The sequence below is a fragment of the Sapajus apella genome, unplaced genomic scaffold (genome assembly GCF_009761245.1).
Source record: "Sapajus apella isolate SASKATOON/1434 unplaced genomic scaffold, GSC_monkey_1.0 scaffold117, whole genome shotgun sequence".
Classification (NCBI taxonomy): Eukaryota; Metazoa; Chordata; class Mammalia; order Primates; family Cebidae; genus Sapajus; species Sapajus apella.
This window is the reverse complement of record NW_022437057.1, coordinates 826,362-843,136: the sequence shown is the minus strand read 5'-3', so window position 1 is coordinate 843,136 and position 16,775 is coordinate 826,362. Positions and strand designations below refer to the sequence as shown.

The 16,775-nt window shown below is 54.9% G+C and overlaps 1 protein-coding gene across 3 annotated transcripts in view; it reads right to left on the bottom strand.

Moving 5' to 3' along the window:
• Positions 1–14,353, bottom strand: part of FGF18 (fibroblast growth factor 18) — a 36,910-nt gene extending 22,557 nt beyond the window's left edge. The window contains exons 1-3 of one of the 3 annotated variants that reach the window (XM_032260337.1): positions 13,773–13,884; positions 13,565–13,601; positions 146–262 (exon numbers count right to left, since the gene is read on the bottom strand). In XM_032260337.1, the coding sequence (XP_032116228.1) occupies positions 146–262; positions 13,565–13,601; positions 13,773–13,804 (186 nt within the window). In that variant the 5' untranslated portion in view covers positions 13,805–13,884. Of the gene's footprint in view, positions 1–145; positions 2,363–13,564; positions 13,602–13,772 lie in introns of those variants that run through there. The other 2 variants (XM_032260338.1, XM_032260336.1) reach the window with 2 other exon arrangements.
• Positions 14,354–16,775: the final 2,422 nt, after the last annotated feature.

Here is a 16,775-nt window from a genome sequence, read left to right as displayed (position 1 = left end):
TTGGCATGGCTCTGGGTGTTCCAAAATCAAAACACACTCCTGCCCCAGGGCCTTTGCACTTGTTCTTCCTTCTGCTTTGATGCTCTTCCCCAGATCCTTGCATTCTAAGCCCTTGAGCTCACTCAGGTCTCTGCTCAAATGTTACCTCCTCATGCAGGCCTTCCTGGACCCCTCTCTGAAGTTCTGTGACTCTCCCTCCTTCCACCATGCTTTGTGCTTCTTTCCAGCACTGATCTGGGTTTTGTCTTTTGGCCCCAGTAGGCTGGCAGTACCGTGAAAAAAAAAAGAGAGAGAGAGAGAAAGCTGGAGCGGTGTCTCCCATTGCCACTATTCCACAGCACCTAACACGGTAGAAACTCAAACACTTCTTGAATGGATGCATGAACAAATATTGAAAAGGCCTGCTGTCGTGCCATTTAGCATTGGCGTAGGGTCCCCTACACCCTGCTGGTTGTATGCATGTCCTGTCCCATGTTAACCATAAGGCTGAGCCATTCCTGAAGCCCAGACAGCATTCTGGGTTTGTTTCCTGTGTGCCCACAAAGTCTATCACAATGCTAGTCACAAGGGACGCCATTCCCAGGCTGGCACAGCCCCACCCAGCCCATGGTAAAGCTCTTGGGACCCTGGCTGCCTGAATATCTGTTTCACCTCTCAGCTGTGAACTCCCAAGGGCAGGGATGTGTTTCCTTCATTTGCTACACCAGGATCTCTGTCCCCACGCTGACCTGCACATATCCCTCGATCCTGGCCTGGGCCCACAGGTTTGTCTGCGGGACAGCACTGTTGAACCTTTGTGATTGTCCTCAGGGTGATAGCATCACCCCACACTGTGGATGAGGAAACTGTCAGCTCCACTGACAAGGCCCCAGAGCAATAATGCTGAATTAATTCCAGGCCTTCTGACCCCAAAGCCCATGTTTCCTGTGCCCCATCCCCTGCAGGCCACTGCCTTGTAGGGCCCTGTCTGCCCCACCAGTGCCATCAGGAACTGGCCCTAGGTTCAAAACCCAGGCTATGCCACTCTCCAGCTAAGGGACCATATGCAAGTTATTAAACTCTAGTGCCTGTTTCCTCACCTATAAAATAGGATGATGATAACAGCACCCTCCTCATGAGTGGCTGTAAAGATTAAACATATACAGCAATATATTAAGTGCTCAGAGCAGTGCCTGGCTCAGTAGGCGTCACTTGTGATAGAACACAAGGGAACCGTTTATGGGGCTCTAGGCGAAGCCCTACAAACCAGATTCACATTTGGGAAGATGCCATTGCTTTTGATAGTCCTGACAACCTGCGCCATGGGAACACTTACCACCCCCATTGAACGGACGGAGGCACTAAGGCCCAGAAAAGTTAAGTCCATTGCTCCAAACCATACAGCCCGCTGAGGCAGGGCCTGGCCTGTTGGCCCACCAAGTGTGCCTCCTCTTCACTTCCCCCACTCCTCACAGCCCGGATCTGATACCTGGGGCCCGCCTCCTTCCACATCCTGCTGCTCAGGGACAGAGGAACTTTAGCGCCCCTGAGGTCCACACCTGATGGGCATTTGTCCCGAAGAACCCCCACCCGTGGCCTTTGACCTTCCTGGAATGACTTCCGAAGGTGGTTGGCCCTGTCCCCTCCCCCAAGGGCAGGCCTCTGGCGTCCCTCCCAGTCCTCCAACTCTCCTCCTGCTCACAGGAGACCTTATCGACCAGAGGTCAAACCAATCTCCTTGCCCCGGGTCCCCGAGGGGGGCTGCCCTGCCCCAGAAGCCGGCCTCCCATTAATGATTTTCTCCCTGGTCCACTGGACAGAGGCAGCGTGGGTGACCCAGGGTCAGCAGCGGCTATCGGGTGGCACTTCCCCAGTATGCGGGAGGGAACAATCCATCTTGCCCAGCTTCCACCATTGAAGCCCCACCCTGTGGCCAGATCAACCCCCAGGGAGGCAGCGGGGGTGGCCTCTGACTCGGAAACAGGGTCCGTTCTCCTGGAAAGGCTGGAAGCACCCGGGGCTTCCCAGGCAAGACATCTGGAGGGTGTGACACCCCCACCTGAAGCCTTTCCTAGCCCCACCTCCCAGGCTGGGTGAGAGCCCCTGAACACTCTACGGCAATGGCTTATTGTCCCAAGTCCAGTGTGACTGGTTCATCCCTGAATCTCAGCTCTGCCCTCAGAAGGCAACCAGCAAACACACGCCAAAAGGCTGTGGCCAAAAGCGAGGGAAACCTGGAGGTCAACATCAGCCCTCCCACTCACCACCCAGAGTGCCCCACAGAGGGATGTGTTAAAGCAACAGCATTCCTCTGCTCCAGACACTCTGCTAAGAAGATCCGTAGGCCGGGCACAGTGGCTCAGCACTTTGGGAGGCTGAGGTGAGTGGATCTCTTGATGCCAGGACTTCAAGACCAGCCTGGCCAACATAGTGAAACCCTGTCTCTACTGAAAATACAAAAATTAGTGGGGCTTGGTGGTGCACGCCTTTAATCCCAGCTACTGAGGAGGCTGAGGCCACAGAATCACTTGAACCCAGGAGGCAAAGGTTGCTGTGAGCCAAGATCGCACCACTGCACTCTAGCCTGGGCGACAGAGTGAGAATCTGTCTTAAAATAAATAAATAAATAAACAAACAAACAAACAAGAAGAACTTTAAAAAGAAGACGACGACGACCCTTAGACACAGCACCTCAGTGACCCATGGAGGTGAGCACCAGTTAAAGCCCATGTCAAGGTCTGCCGCTAGAGCACATGCATAGTGGGGCTGCCTTGGACATATCCACTTCTGTCCTGCTAGCTGGGTGGCAGGTCACTTGGCTGAGTGCCCTTCAAGGCGGCTCTGTCTTCAAGATCTTCCCAGAGTAGTGTTGCTGTCTGCCTGGCTAACACCCCTCCAGGCACACAATGATCAGGAGTGTTGAAAAGCTGCGGTGTGAAAAAAATCAAATTGCTGCAACTTTTTTTTGAGACTGAGTCTCATTCTGTCACCCAGGCTGGAGTGCAGTGGTGCAATCTCGGCTCACTGCAACCTCCGCCTCCCGGGTTCAAGCAATTCTCCTACCTCAGCCTCCCTGAGTACTGGGATTTACAGGCGCGCCACCACACCCAGCTAATTTTTGTATTTTTAGTAGAGACAGGGTTTTACTATGTTAGCCAAGCTGGTCTTGAGCTCCTGACCTCAGGCGATCCACCTGACTTGGCCTTCCAAAATGCTGGAATTACACGTATGAGCCACCGTGTCCGGCCTGCTGCAACTCTTGAAAGGAAGTCTTCTACAGAGGCAAGGTGCCTTTGTCACTCCACCTTGCCCACCGCGCCATACATATGGATTATCTTTTGGGTGGATGCAGCCTTTCTCATAGCATGGTAGCCTAGAGTCCCCTGCAGCCTAAGATCCCAACTGTCCCCAGCCCCTGCTTCCCCTGCCTTGAGGGCTTCAGCTCTGGTAGAAATGTTCACTCTTCCAATGCAGCACTTGCTGCACAGAGGCAACGAGGCCCCAAGAGGCTCAAATCCCTACCCAAGCCTGCCAAGGTCCCCAGGCCCTGGGGACAATCACGGGGCTCAGTGGCACAGAGCCCACCCACCTTCTACCTTCGGTCCCATTCTCACCCGGTACAGTTCTTCACACACAAGGTGATGCCATGGCCCTGCACAGGCTCCCCATTACCCAGGACAACAGCCAAGTGTCATGCTTACAATCGAACCCCCCATCTACCTTCCAAGCCTCCTCTCTTAGGCACCTTGGTAAGAACCTTCCACAGGGAGAAAAGAGGTTGAGGTGAGCCTCCAGCCTAGTGCCAGCTTCTGGAGATCAACCAAGGTACCACTTCACACGAGGGCATCCGATAGCGATGGCCTCCATCACTCCCTCTGGCCGGAAGATTTTGGCCTCTCCAGCCCACTCATGGCTGAAAAGCATGTTTGGGATCCTTCTCTTTCTTCCTGGGCCCCATTGCTACCTCCCACAAATGTGCATGACATCACACATCACCTATGTACACACACCACACATGCAACATTAACACAGTAACCAGCACTGACTGACCTTAGCTGTCCCCTGGCTTCAGCTCCAGTCAACCAACTTACTTGACTCCTTCAGCTCTCAGTTTTCCCATCAGCAAAATGGGGACAGTTTATCATATTTATCGCAGAAAAAGATTCTATTAGTACAAATAATTACTCATTTTCCTTTTTTTTTTTTTTTTGAGACGAACTCTTGCTCTGTCACCCAGGCTGGAGTGCAGTGGAGTGGTCCTGTTTCATTGCAACCTCCACCTCCCAGGTTTAAGCGATTCTCCTGCCTCAGCCTCCCGAGTAGCTGGGATCACACACGCATGCCACCACGTCCAGCTAATTTTTTGTATTTTTAGTAAAGATGGGGTTTCACCATGTTGGCCAGGCTGGTGACCTCGTGACCTCGTGATCCACCCACCTCAGCCTCCCAAAGTGCTGAGATTACAGGCGTGAGCCACCGCGCCCAGCCACTTGCTTTTCTTTACTTTTGTAAAGTGTTGAGCACTTCCTCTGTGCTAAGAATCTCGAGATGTCTCCCTCCCTAATGACGAGAACAATCCTATGAGTTGGTATGATTATTATCCCCATTTTACAGAGAGGGAAACTGAGGCTCACAGAAGTTCTATCACTTGTTATATGACACAGATTTGGTAAGAAATCAAGATTCAAATCCAGCCCAGTTTCTCTCCTGCTTCGCCCTCGCCTGCAATTGTTCTCCCTCCAGTTCCTCACCCACCATTCTACTTTTCCAGGACGACAACTGGTTCAGGCCACAGGCCACCGTTTGGGGGTAAGGAGGTTGGAATATTGTCCACAAAAGAGCTGGGGGCTTTGAGCTTTCTGCCTCCACCCAAGAGAGAAGGATGGGGTCCCATGGACCTTCCCGCCCAGTGCCCATTCTCTGATCCTTGAGGCTTCATGCAACCCATGCCCCTGTCTTCAGGAAACTTGCCCAGAAAGGGAGGGGCTCCCTGGTCCCAGAAGGGGCAGCTTCCAGACTTCCGGCCACCTTCCACACCACTGCCTCCTCCTGCAGCAGCAGCAACGGGCCAGCGAGGTTTTCAGAGCGTCACTAAACCCTGGGACCTTCATCCTCTCCAGCCGGGGTTCTGGTAAAGTCAGCCCCTCTCTCCACCTGAAAACGCAGCTCTGCTAACTTCCTGGACTCTGGCCTGGGGGCGCTCTCTGGATTATTGTCACAGAGAGTGAAGCTTACGTTGGCTCCCACTGGCTGGGCACTTGCCCCCGTGCCAGGCCCCATGTCCACTCCTCACACAGCCTGAGCAGCTGAAACTATTACTATGCCCGGGTTCCAAGTGACAAAGGAAGACACAAAGAGGTCACGGGACTGGCCCAAATTGAACAGAAACTGACTGAGCTGTGATCTGAACTCATCTCTGGCTCTGAAGCCCATGAGTTTCCCATGGACAGAAAGGGTAGGAAGAAGGCTGGTCCCACCCTGAATCTGAATGTGGCTCCCATGGGTGCCCCCGCCTCCTCAACCCCGGGCTTCTGGCCTCCTTCCTGTCACATTCCCCACACCAACTCAGCCAGGACAGACAGTGACTCCGCAAAGGGCCCTTCCCCACCCCCAAGCCTGTCCATTAAGCTCCCAGGGCTATCAATGTATTGATTGGCAGGGCTGAGCCATCAGCAGGGAAGGGGGGCACTGCAGGATGGGGGCTGGGCCCGAGGGTCGGCCTCCCTCTCCCCATACATCAGCCTTCGTGGTACAGATCGTCAATACGGGCGCCACTGCTGCAGGCAGCCAACCCTGGAGCGGTAAAGACCCATGCCCTGTTCTCTTGCTCCCTTTCCTCTTCCCGCCGATCCCTGCTTCAATTCTAGCTCCCTAAAGGCCCTGGGTAGGGAGAGTATCCATCCATGCCCAAGAGATAACTAACAAGCCCTTTATTCCAGCATTCAAAGCCCACCACAGCCTTTTCCATCACCCCCATTCCTGGGAATGGATGCGCCAGCCACCCCAGTTGGCTTGGAGCTCCATGAGTCCACCAGGCTGATCCCTGCTTCCAGGTAACACCATTCCGTGTGCCCACAAGGCTTTTCCGCATAGGCGTATACACATATGCACGCACGCAGAGGTTCACAGTGTCCTCTTCACCTGGATTGCTCTTATTTCAAGGTCCACATGGACCCTCATCCTAGGCCAGACCCTCTTGCCCCAGAGTCTGGTTCTGGGCCAAGAGTATCCACCTACCCTTGAGTTCTTGCTCCTCCGCACATATCCCCAGTTTCTCTCAAGTCCCCAAGGGCTGGGGCAGGTGCTGGTCCTTGCTGTGTCCCAGCCCCTGGCACAGAGGAGTGGTTGGGGGAACTCAGTCCGGGTCCCGCCCCCCAGGAGAACCTCTCCCCCAAGCCTCTACTCACTGAGCCAAATTTCCTCCAGCATGCCAGGTCTGTGCCAGGTGCCATGGTGCCCGCAGCAGGGGTCAGACCTCCCTTTGACTTCCAGGAACCCATGGGCTGGCGGACAAGCCAGGCTTGAGGCACTCCAGAGTTGAATGCAGAAGCACAGCTCACATTTACTTAACACTTATCATGAGCCAAGCGCTGTGCCAATTGCTTCCCTCGGGTAGGGGGAACTCACCCTTCCGGCAACACCAGGAGGGAGGTTTCTGTCCTGATGCCTACAGGAATGATAAGCCACAGAGAGGCCAGTCAATCACTCAATCACACAGCCACCTGAAGCAGTGCTGGGCCCAGAACCCATCTATCCCTGTGAGCCCCGCAGAGAGTCCCCTGGATCAAAGGCAGTGGCCAAGTGCTATGTGATTCCAAGGCAGAAGGTGGGATGGGTATCAGGGGAAGCAGAGCTGTCCAAAGTGCATGCCACCTCTTCATGGAGAACACATGGAAGGAAAAGCCTTGGATACCTTCTTCATTTCCCTCAAAACCAGTCCAGGGCCAGGTATGCGGCAAGTGTCCCAGAAATGTTTGTGGATTGTTGATGTGGATTGTGGATTGTTTGTGGATTGTTGATGAGGAGCAACACTTATCTTTAAGTGCCTACTGCATATCTGGTCATCAATTACTTTTACCAACAAGCCAGGGGAGTGGAATTATTATTCTTATTTTGCGCATGATGAAGAAGTGGAGACTCAGAGAGGTTAAGGGCCTTGCCCAAGGCCACACAGTCTTGAGTGACAGAATGGCAATTAAATCCAGACCTAAGTCTGAAGCCTGTGTTCCCAACTCAGAGTGGAGGAGGCCTGATGTCACTGATCCAAGGAACACATCCCTTCTAGCTTTCTCCATCACCCACAGCATGTTATGTACCTAACACAGACAATATAAGTGATTGAACAACTACTATCACTCCATTATTCATCGAGTGTTTTGCCGTTGTGCTAGCTACTCTGCATGCTATATCCCACTTAGTTCTCACAATAGCCCTTAAGAAGTAGCTATTTCTCATGATCCCATTTTACAGATGGGGAAACTGAGGTGCAGAGGATTGAAGGTTAAGGAATATTTGCTAAGCAGCTGCCAAGAAGAACAGCAGGATTCAACCTATGCCAAAGCCTATGCATTAAGCACCAAAGAAGCCACTGACCGCACCTCGCTGATACCCAGGTAGGTAAATTAAATCTCAGAGAGAGGTCAATGAGCCAGGGACGGAGCCAGGATTGGAACCCAGGGATTCAGGGATTCCGCTCGTTGGCCCACAGGAGGCTTATCTTTGGCCCCATCCTTGGCACAACAGCATTTTGAATGGCCTGAGGTGCTTTGCCACTGAGATGTCAAAGAAAACACACAGCCAGCAAGCTGGACCAAAGTCCAAGGGACTCCGTGACCTGCTAGGGTTCCAGAACAAATCCCCATGCTCCAGCCCAAAGTGCTGACAGCAGGCCCAAGCCCTTTCTAAGGCCAACCCTCCCCTTCATGCACAGCCACAGGTCCTGATGAGTTAGGGAAGAGCTAACACAGCAAAAGCTAGGAGCATACAGGGGTTCCTCAGAGCAGCCTTCACCCACAGAAGGGAGCAATCAACACTTCCCCTCCCAAAGTGACCACAGGGCAGCAGCCCCCAGGAAGGACCCACTATACCTAACAGGGGGCGGGCAGGGGGCAAGGGACCCTCCTAAAGTAAGAGGCATAGGAGCTGGGTCTGGACTGCAAACAAGAGTTTGGGTCACGCACGGTCCCTTCACAACCACCTGAGGCAATAGGGACGGTGCCCTTGGTTGTTTTTTCCCATTGTACACATGCAGAAGCTGAGACCCAGGGAGGTTAAGTAACTTGCCCAAGGTCACACAGCAAAGGGAAGACAGAGCCACACTCCAGGGCCCTCATCGAAGTAAGCTTGAGTCTGAGAGCCAGGCAGACCCAGAGCTGAATCCGGCTCTGCCTCTCTCTTGCTATGTGACCAAAAGCAGGCTAATTTCTGCCCCAGTGCCTCTATTTTTCTTTCTCTGTGGAATTCCCTAATTCCAGGCTGATTGTGAGGCTTGACCTGGATGTCAAAAGCACATGGCGGCCAGATGCGGTGGCTCACGCCTGTAATCCCAGCACTTCGGGAGGCTGAGGTGTGAGGATCACCTAAGGTCAGGAGTTTGAGACCAGCCTCACCAACATGGTGAAAACCCATCTCTACTAAAAATACAAAAATCAGCTGGGTGTGGTGGCATGCAGGTTGAGGCAGGAGAATTTCTTGAACCCGGCAGGTGGAGGTTGCACTGAGCTGAGATCACACCACTGCACTCCAGCCTGGGTGACAGAGCGAGACTCCATCTCAACAACAATTAAAAAAGCACTTGAAAAGTAGTGAGCACACTATACCTGGTGGCCACTATGAATATTGTTGTTTTTGAGGGCTTGATATGCCTGCACCCCGATTTTCCACACCCACAACTCTCCTGCTAGAGGACTAGGTCAGAAGCAAAAGACCCTGCAGAAAATGGAAGTCTCTTCCTAATACCCGTCTAGACTCCCTTTGGGGGTCCACTGTGCCCTTGGAGCTGCCCAGGGCATGGTAGAGCCTGCATCTGTGACCCTGATGGGCTGCCCCAAGCCCACTGACACTGGCCCTGCCAACCACAAGAAATTCTAAAAATCCACCTCCTTATCTCAGAGCGGGTGACACTCCCGGGCTTCAGGAATGCTGGTGGGGAGCCCCGCTCCCTCCTCCTCCTCCTCCTCCTCCACTGGGGAAAGGGTGGAAGAGGACCGCTGAATCCCCTGGCCCACACCTTCCAAGTACTCCCCTCTAACTCTGGGACCCTCTCAGATCAACACATTTCAGGAGGATCAGGACTTGCAGACTCCAACTCGGACACCCTCAAGCCCAGAGATGCCTACCTGGGCCCTCAACATCCCCCTACAGCAGAGTCCAGAGAGAATCTCACTGCAGACACCTAGCGTGTCCCTAAGCCTCCATGGTCCCAGCAATACTCTTTCTGAATAATTTCAGGATTCTTTAAGGAGAAGGTCTACCTGCTATGGTAGAAAAAACACAAGATCTTGAATCCAGAGTCTTGGGTCTTAGTTATGACCCTAAACAAATCCCTTCCTCATTCTGTGGCTCAGCTTCTCCATCTGAGAAATAGAATTATTACCCTCTCTTACCTTGGTTTCCCTGTAGAATGGTTGACAGAACTGAACCAGCTTCCCGATGTAAGGGACACTCTAGAATTTCTATAAGCACCACCTTTTTCCTTCAAGCAAATCACTGCTCCTTGGCCTCAGTTTCTTCCTCTGCTAAATGGGAGGAAGATGTATGAGCCTGCCTCACTCCACTTTACAGTGCTGGGAGAGGAGGGGCAGAATAGACAAGCCTCTGTTCATCTGGCACTTTCTCCCTTTAAACTGGGAGCTCTTTGAGGCCAGGGACTAACCAGACCTTATTCCCAAGGCAGCAAGAAGGAGGCTCCCAGCAAGTATGTGTTGAATGAATATGTGACTGTGGAGGGATGGGTGACGTTGATTCAAGAATGTAAAAGGCTGGGCGCAGTGGCTCATGCCTGTAATCCCAGCATTTTGGGAGGCCAAGGCAGGCGGATCACCTGAGGTCAGTAGTTCGAGATCGTCCTGGCCAACATGGTGAAACCCTGTCTCTACTAAAAATACAAAAATTAGGCCAGCATGGTGGCGCGCACCTGTAATCCCAGCTACTCAGGAGGCTGAGGAAGGAGAGTCGCTTGAACCCAGGAGGCAGAGGCTGCAATGAGCCAAGATCACACCACTTGCCCTCCGGCTGGATGACAGAACTCAGGGAAAAAAAAAAGTGCCATCCACTAAGAGAGCTTCCCATCCTCTTTTTGTCCCAAAGGACACCTTCTCCAGCTTCCCCATGCTAGCCAGATTAAAGAAAGGGTCTAAACCTCACTGAGGAAGCTGGGTATGGAGGTAGTCAGGCCAAGAGGGGGCGTGGAAGGAAACTTCCAAACTTGAACACTTCTTGCGGTGAGAGAGGAAGTGGCGCTGCAGGAGGGACAAGGGGCTAAGAGGCTGGCAGGAGGGACAAGAGGCCAAGGGATGCCCCCCACCCCTCCCCGCCTGGCCCGCCTCATGCCTGGTCTGTCTGGGGAAAGCCAGGACCTAGCCGAGCCTGGCGGCAGGAACAATGTCAGGCAGGTGCCGGCCGAGCTGCGTGAAAGGCCCAGCCCGGTGTCATTGTCAGAGCTCAGCCAAGTGCAGAAAAGCAATTTACTGGTCACGCCGCTTGCTCCCCACGGAAATTTTTTAAATTCTTCCAATTTGAGCTATCTATGGTGTCCCGAGTCACATGGAGAAGGGATGAAGGGACTTTATTAAATTCCCAGCTTCCCACTTCCCAGGGTGGCTGGCGGGTGAGGGCGGGGCTCACCGCTTTGGGGGTGGGCAAGATGGTATCTGGCATTGAATGTGCTCATGGAAACGTAGCTGGGGGCAGGGACCCATTCTGAGCCTGGTAGCGATGGACAGGAGGAAAGGAGGGGCCCAGAAACTCAGCTGCTAAGACTGGACCAGTCCTGGAAAGCACTGACATGGGGGAGGGAAGGGTGCAGACACATCCATTTCCCAGCAGCAACAATGCGCCTTCCTGGGTGGGTGAGAATTTGCAAAACTTCTTTCCCCACTCCAGCCCCCCATCATATACCAGTTTAACCCCATGACCACCCATTTCACAAATGACGCAGCTAAGACTCCAGGGATCCACAGATAGGGAAAGATGGAGCTGGAGCTGGGGTTCAGGCCTAGGCCACTGGATTGCAAAGCCCTGAGCTCTTCCTGCCATGCAGAGAGGCCCCCCTGGCCCCTGCTCACCCTAATGAAGCTTGAACTGTACCCACTGAGTGCAGCCTGCCCAAACCTCAGCAGGGAGCAGGCCTCAGACTCCTGGCAGTTAACATCATGTGGCTCCCACCCCTCATCTCAACCATTAAGGCCACCCCACCTTTGTTCCTATAGTATGAATGGGGACAACCCTGCCCATAACCCCCAGGATAACACTGCTTCATCTTTAGGCGTCACAGATGTTTTGAAACTCTGTGGGGAGACAAGAACCCTCTTCCAGACACAGCACATCTGAGCACCATTTTTGCGCAATGTTTCAAGGGCCTCACCCTCCCACAATTGCATCCTTTGACACTCCAAGGATACATGGACCATGGGTTAAAAACATCAGTCCTATGGCACTTCGGAAGCAGAAAGGCCGGTAAACAAAGGGGCAAAGGAAGGGGAAAGGCAGAGGCAGTAGAGAAAGGAGCCTCCCTCACCTGTTCCAAGGCTGCCTCCTGACCTAACTCGGGCAGATCACCCAGCTCTTTCCCAAGATGCTGGCTCTAGCTCTGGCCAGGAGGTGGAGGTGGGATGCAGAGTCACACTCCCTCCCTCCAGCTCCCCCGGAGAACACAAAGACCACACAGCAGCCCCTCCTGGGCCCCACTTCAAGAAGAACCAAGAGCAGCAGGCATCGAGAGGCTTGGGCCACACATCTGAAGGCTTCCCTGCTACTCCATGCTACTCCATCCATCCTGCCCCCAGGCTCAGCATTCTGGAATCAAGCTCTTGCCCAAGTCAGACAAGCAGACCTCCTGGAGTGACCCCAGGGCCTGCCCTCTGCAGGCTCAGCTGCAGACTAGGCAGGCCATGCCTGGCACTGGCCTCCCTCTTTGACACCAGCCATTCCCCACCCCCGCCCCCATCACCACACAGGGTCACATCTGCTTTGGCAAACAGCCAGTCTTAAGTTACTGACTCCAGTTGTATTGATTCAAGGAGTCACTGGGGACCCCAGCCTGGCCAGCAAGAGGAAAGAACCCATCAGTCCGTCTGTCCATCCACTCTTCCAGGCCAAAGCCCCACTGGATGTGTCAGCTCAGTGCCTATCAGGAGGGTAACAACCCTCTCCTGGGCTTGGAAGGAAGACACCAGGCCCACCACTGCCAACACGCAGCAGTGCTCAAGGCACACAACACTCCCTAAGCCAGAAAACCGGGAGAACCACCAATTTCCTGTGCTCAAGGCTCTCTCTGAGGATCTCCAGAATCCAGAAGGCTAAGGTCTAAGCATCTTCTCTAATCCCAGAAAGCCACCTGCCTTCCACCGAGGGGGAAGGGTCAGACAACCCTCTTTTGGCCTGTGTCCAGTTCCTCCTGGCTGCCCCCTTGTAGCTCTAGGTGGGTGGGGGCTTGGGGAGCTGACGCTTCCTATTCCCTTTGCCCGCCGCCGCCCCCCTCCCATCCATGCACTGGCAGCCCTGGTCTGGTTCTAATCGGGGCTGAAGTCGGCTCCCTTTTCCCTCTTCTCTTTCCCTCCCCCCCCCCCCCCTTTTTCCTTCATTTCTACGGCTTTGGAAGCCAGAGCGTTCCAACTGTCTGCGTGCCAAGACCTTCCCGAGTCTGAAAGCTGCTGAAGTAACAGATCAGATTTTAGCAAGTGCTTTCCAGGCTGAGCGCCAAGCCCTCTTCTGATTCACGGAGAGCGAGCGAACCGGGAGCAGGCGGGGAACCAGCGAGAGCTGCACCACCTTGGGCGAGGGCGTGCTGAGCGCGGCCCGTCCGGGAGCGGCCTCGCGGGCAACGGCCACTCGGCCTAGGCGCCCCGTGCCTCCACTCGTCCCGGGCGTGTGTGTGTTTGTGTGTGTGTCTCAGTACAGCAAGCGACTTCAAAACCGCAGGGTAATTTACAACTGAAGCTTTCTCCCTGGACTCGAAATCCACTCGGCTGAAAGCCTTTTTGTTTGGAAGCGGCGATGTTAAGGGAAGGTTGGCAGAGAAAATCCCTAGGTCCTACCCTTCACTGGCTGCGGGCAGGGGTCTTAGAGCCAGGCAGATTGCGGCGGCTGAGTCCGCCGGCTTTGCGGGATCTCCTCCCAGCCAAAGCCGACAGGGGCCGCGACTGCCCGCGCTGGCTCTAGCCCCGAAGCAGAGCCCCTTGCCCTTGGCCGGTCCCCCGCCGGCGCAGGGTGCGCGCGGAGCCGCCCTTCCGTGCCCTGGGAACAGGTGCACTGGGCTTGGCGCCCAAGAGAGGTGGGGCACAGGGAGGGGGCGCGGCCGGGGAAGTGGGGTCAGCAGGTACCGCGAGGCAGGGGCGGGAGAGGTCAAAGTCAGGAGCCCACGTACCTGTACCTGGAAGCACAGCAGCAGGAAGTGTAAACACCTGCGGAAAAAAGATGGAGAGGCGGTCAGTGGGACCTGAGGGAGGGGGCGCACGGACAGACTCGCAGTCGAAGAGTCGGGCGAACGAACGGGCGGGCAGACAGAGGCACAGGGCACAGGCACACGGACAGACGGCCAAGCAGGGTGGGCAGCCCCGCGCGCGGGCGCTTACAGGCAAGTGCAGGCGGAGGGCGCTGAATACATCGCTGGGCGGGAGGGAGGCGGCGGCTCCTAGCCCAGCCTGCACATGTCCGCTTCGCGCGGCTGGGACCGGGCGCCTCCGCCGCCGCCGCCGCCGCCGCCGCCGCTGCTGCTGCTCCTTCCTCGCCGGCTGCTGCTGCTGCAGACTCTGCTGCTCCGGGGCGCTCCGCGGCGCGCCCTGCGGCATCAGCGCCCCGCGCGGCTCCTCCCGAGCGCTGCGCCCTCCGGGCTGGCGCAGAGGCTGCGGGGCGGCAGCCGCTGTGCAGAAGGCGCCCGGCTGCTGCGGGGAAGCTTGCTCACTGCTGACCGGCCGTCCGGGCGTCTGCGGGAGGCTGGCTGCCCGGCTCAGTCCGCGGACAGCATGCGCAGCAGGGCTGGAAGTCTGGTTGAGCTCTCCGGCAGGGACGCGGGGCTGCGTGGGGCCAGGGTTCAGCGCTCCAGGTTCGGGGCGCGCGGCTGCGGCGCTAACGCGTCACGGCCGCTCCGTCTGGGCGCCCGCCGGCTCATGTCTCCTCCTCCCCGTCTCTCCGGCCGTGCGCATCGCCGCCTCCCACCACTGGCGGCGGCCGGGGCGTTTTCTACGCGCGGGCGGCGAGTGGGCGGGGGGCCGGGGGCGGGCCCGGGCCCGAGCCGGCACAATGAGGATGCTGGGCCTGGGGGCTCCCCCCTCGGGGCGCGGCCGGACGGGCGCTCAGCTCGCCTGGGTGCGCCGAGCCCACATCAAAGGCGGCCCTGCCTTCTCGCCTGCCTGCCGCGGCCTCTTGCTGCCTCCCCCTCCTCCTGGCGTCTCCGGGTTGGAGGGGAGGCGCTCAGACTCTCGGCGACCGGACCTGCAGCTCCGAAGGGGCAGGACCCGCGAGACCGGAGATAGTGAGCGCTGGAAGCCGTCGGAGCTCTGCGCCCGAGCGCAGTGACCCGCTCCTCCGCGCAAACGTTGCCCAAATTGGGCAGGCGATGGTCCCCAAGAACGCAGTTAGGTACGGAGCGTCCTCACCTGCCCACATTCGCTACTCGCGCTCACTCATCGGCGCTCGAGTAGGGACCCGGGAGAGGGCGGGTCACACCCAGCCCCGGGCCGGCTCCACTGGAGGGGGGTCGCTTTTCCTCGCCCTGTGATCGTGGAGTTTCCCAGCCACCCTCTTGACTGCCTATCCACTTAAGCGAGCCCCCTTCCTCTTCTTACATCCCTGCTGCTGCGAAGGGGGCTCCGGGGCGTCTCTCCTTCCCACCCCTCGCCCCCTCCGGGGCTCTGGGGTCGGTTCACGGGATCCCAGCTAGGCTTTCCCATTGGCAAGCCAGCTTTGGAAACACACGGCTACCACCAAGCGGCACCGAGACGTCACTGCAACCCCTGCACGGGCGGCTGCACGGCGGAGAGCATCCAGCAGGACTCTGGTCAGCGACCACGCTAAGGCCCTCTTTCGGTCTCCTCCCGACACCAGGCTAAGACTTGCCTCCGTTTGCATACGAAGCAGCTTCGTTCTTTTGACCAGGGCCCCATTCAATACACTGGTTCTTACCGCCTCCGCGCCTTCCAGAGGCATAACTCCTGTCCTTCCCACCAACCCCAAAACGTAGGTGTTCTTGTCACGCACCTGCCTCACTGTCTAGAGCCGGTGTCAAGCAAGCTTTGCTTGGGCCTGACGCTAAGGAAAATTGGTCACAATGAGAAAGACACTTGAGAACTGGTTCAAGCAAAGCTCAGGAATCCAGGCTATTTGGTTAAAGCCTTCTTGCATTGGCAATGGTTGATGGTCCCATTTCGCTAGAGCATAAACTGAGGTAGGTATTGACAAACGGTGCTATTTCCTGAAGCCATGAATATAAAACATTAGTAATTGTTCCAAGTATCAGGCCTCACTGCAAGCTATTTTAAGTTCCCTGTCAAAGCTGAGGCTATTTTAAACAGCCCCTTTTTCAACACTGGACACAAGTGCAGAAAACCTTTTCAAACCAGGTGCTCAGTGATGGGGAAAATTCCCGCGTGAAGGTTTTGGGCTGAATTTACTTAGACGTTCTCATTGCCAGAACTGGACTTGCAAAGTTACTCGTAACTTCCCAAGTTCTGGAGAAAATGAACCGATCCCAAGATAGGATGCAATGACCAACCGTAAATAGAAATGGACAGAAATGCTCCCACCGGTGACCTGAGTCATTGCCGCCATCTTTGACCTTGCTTTATAGGAAGATTGGCGAACCCAGTCAAGAGAGATTTTTGGCTTACCATCTGCTAGTTTGAAGTATCTCCTGGCTACGAATCATGCTTCCAATTTTCTGTACGGTTACTATTTTTTATTATTTGTGGATGGAGTGGGTATATAATATGTATACCCTATCTAAAATGCTTGCAATATTTTTCAATCTTCAGATTAAGTATATTTGCCAATCTCACCTATCAAACAAATTGACCAAAAAGTCCAGTCAAGAGAACAGTTCTGAGTAAGAGCATCAACTCAGGAGTCAGAGGTACTGCATTTGAATATTGCCACCAACATTTACTTATAAATTCCAGCAAGCAACAGTCTGAGACTCTTCTGCTTCCTCATTTACAAAATATGGCTGAGAATAGTAACGACTCTCACAGAACTGTGAGTACTGAATGAGTGGTCTGCCACATAATGAAAGCTCCAAACGTTTTAGCTGTTAACTAATAATGCTAATTATGGTTTTCAGGTTATTTTCACATTTCTTTGTGAACAATTTCATGAAGTAGGGAGGCAGGATCATTTCCAATTTACAGTTGAAGAGGCGTCTAGTCAGAATGTCTTTTGAATCGAAATACGTTTTATACCACACATTCTTTTCCCCACCATTCACAACCTCAAGTCTAGTTTCAGGTACCTATTTACCAATATGACCTATTTATATGCCTGAATCTTAAATTCGGTATGTTCATACAACACTTAATATAAGCCGGGCATGGTGGCTCACGCCTGTAATCCCAGCACTTTGGGAGGCTGAGGTGGGCGGATCA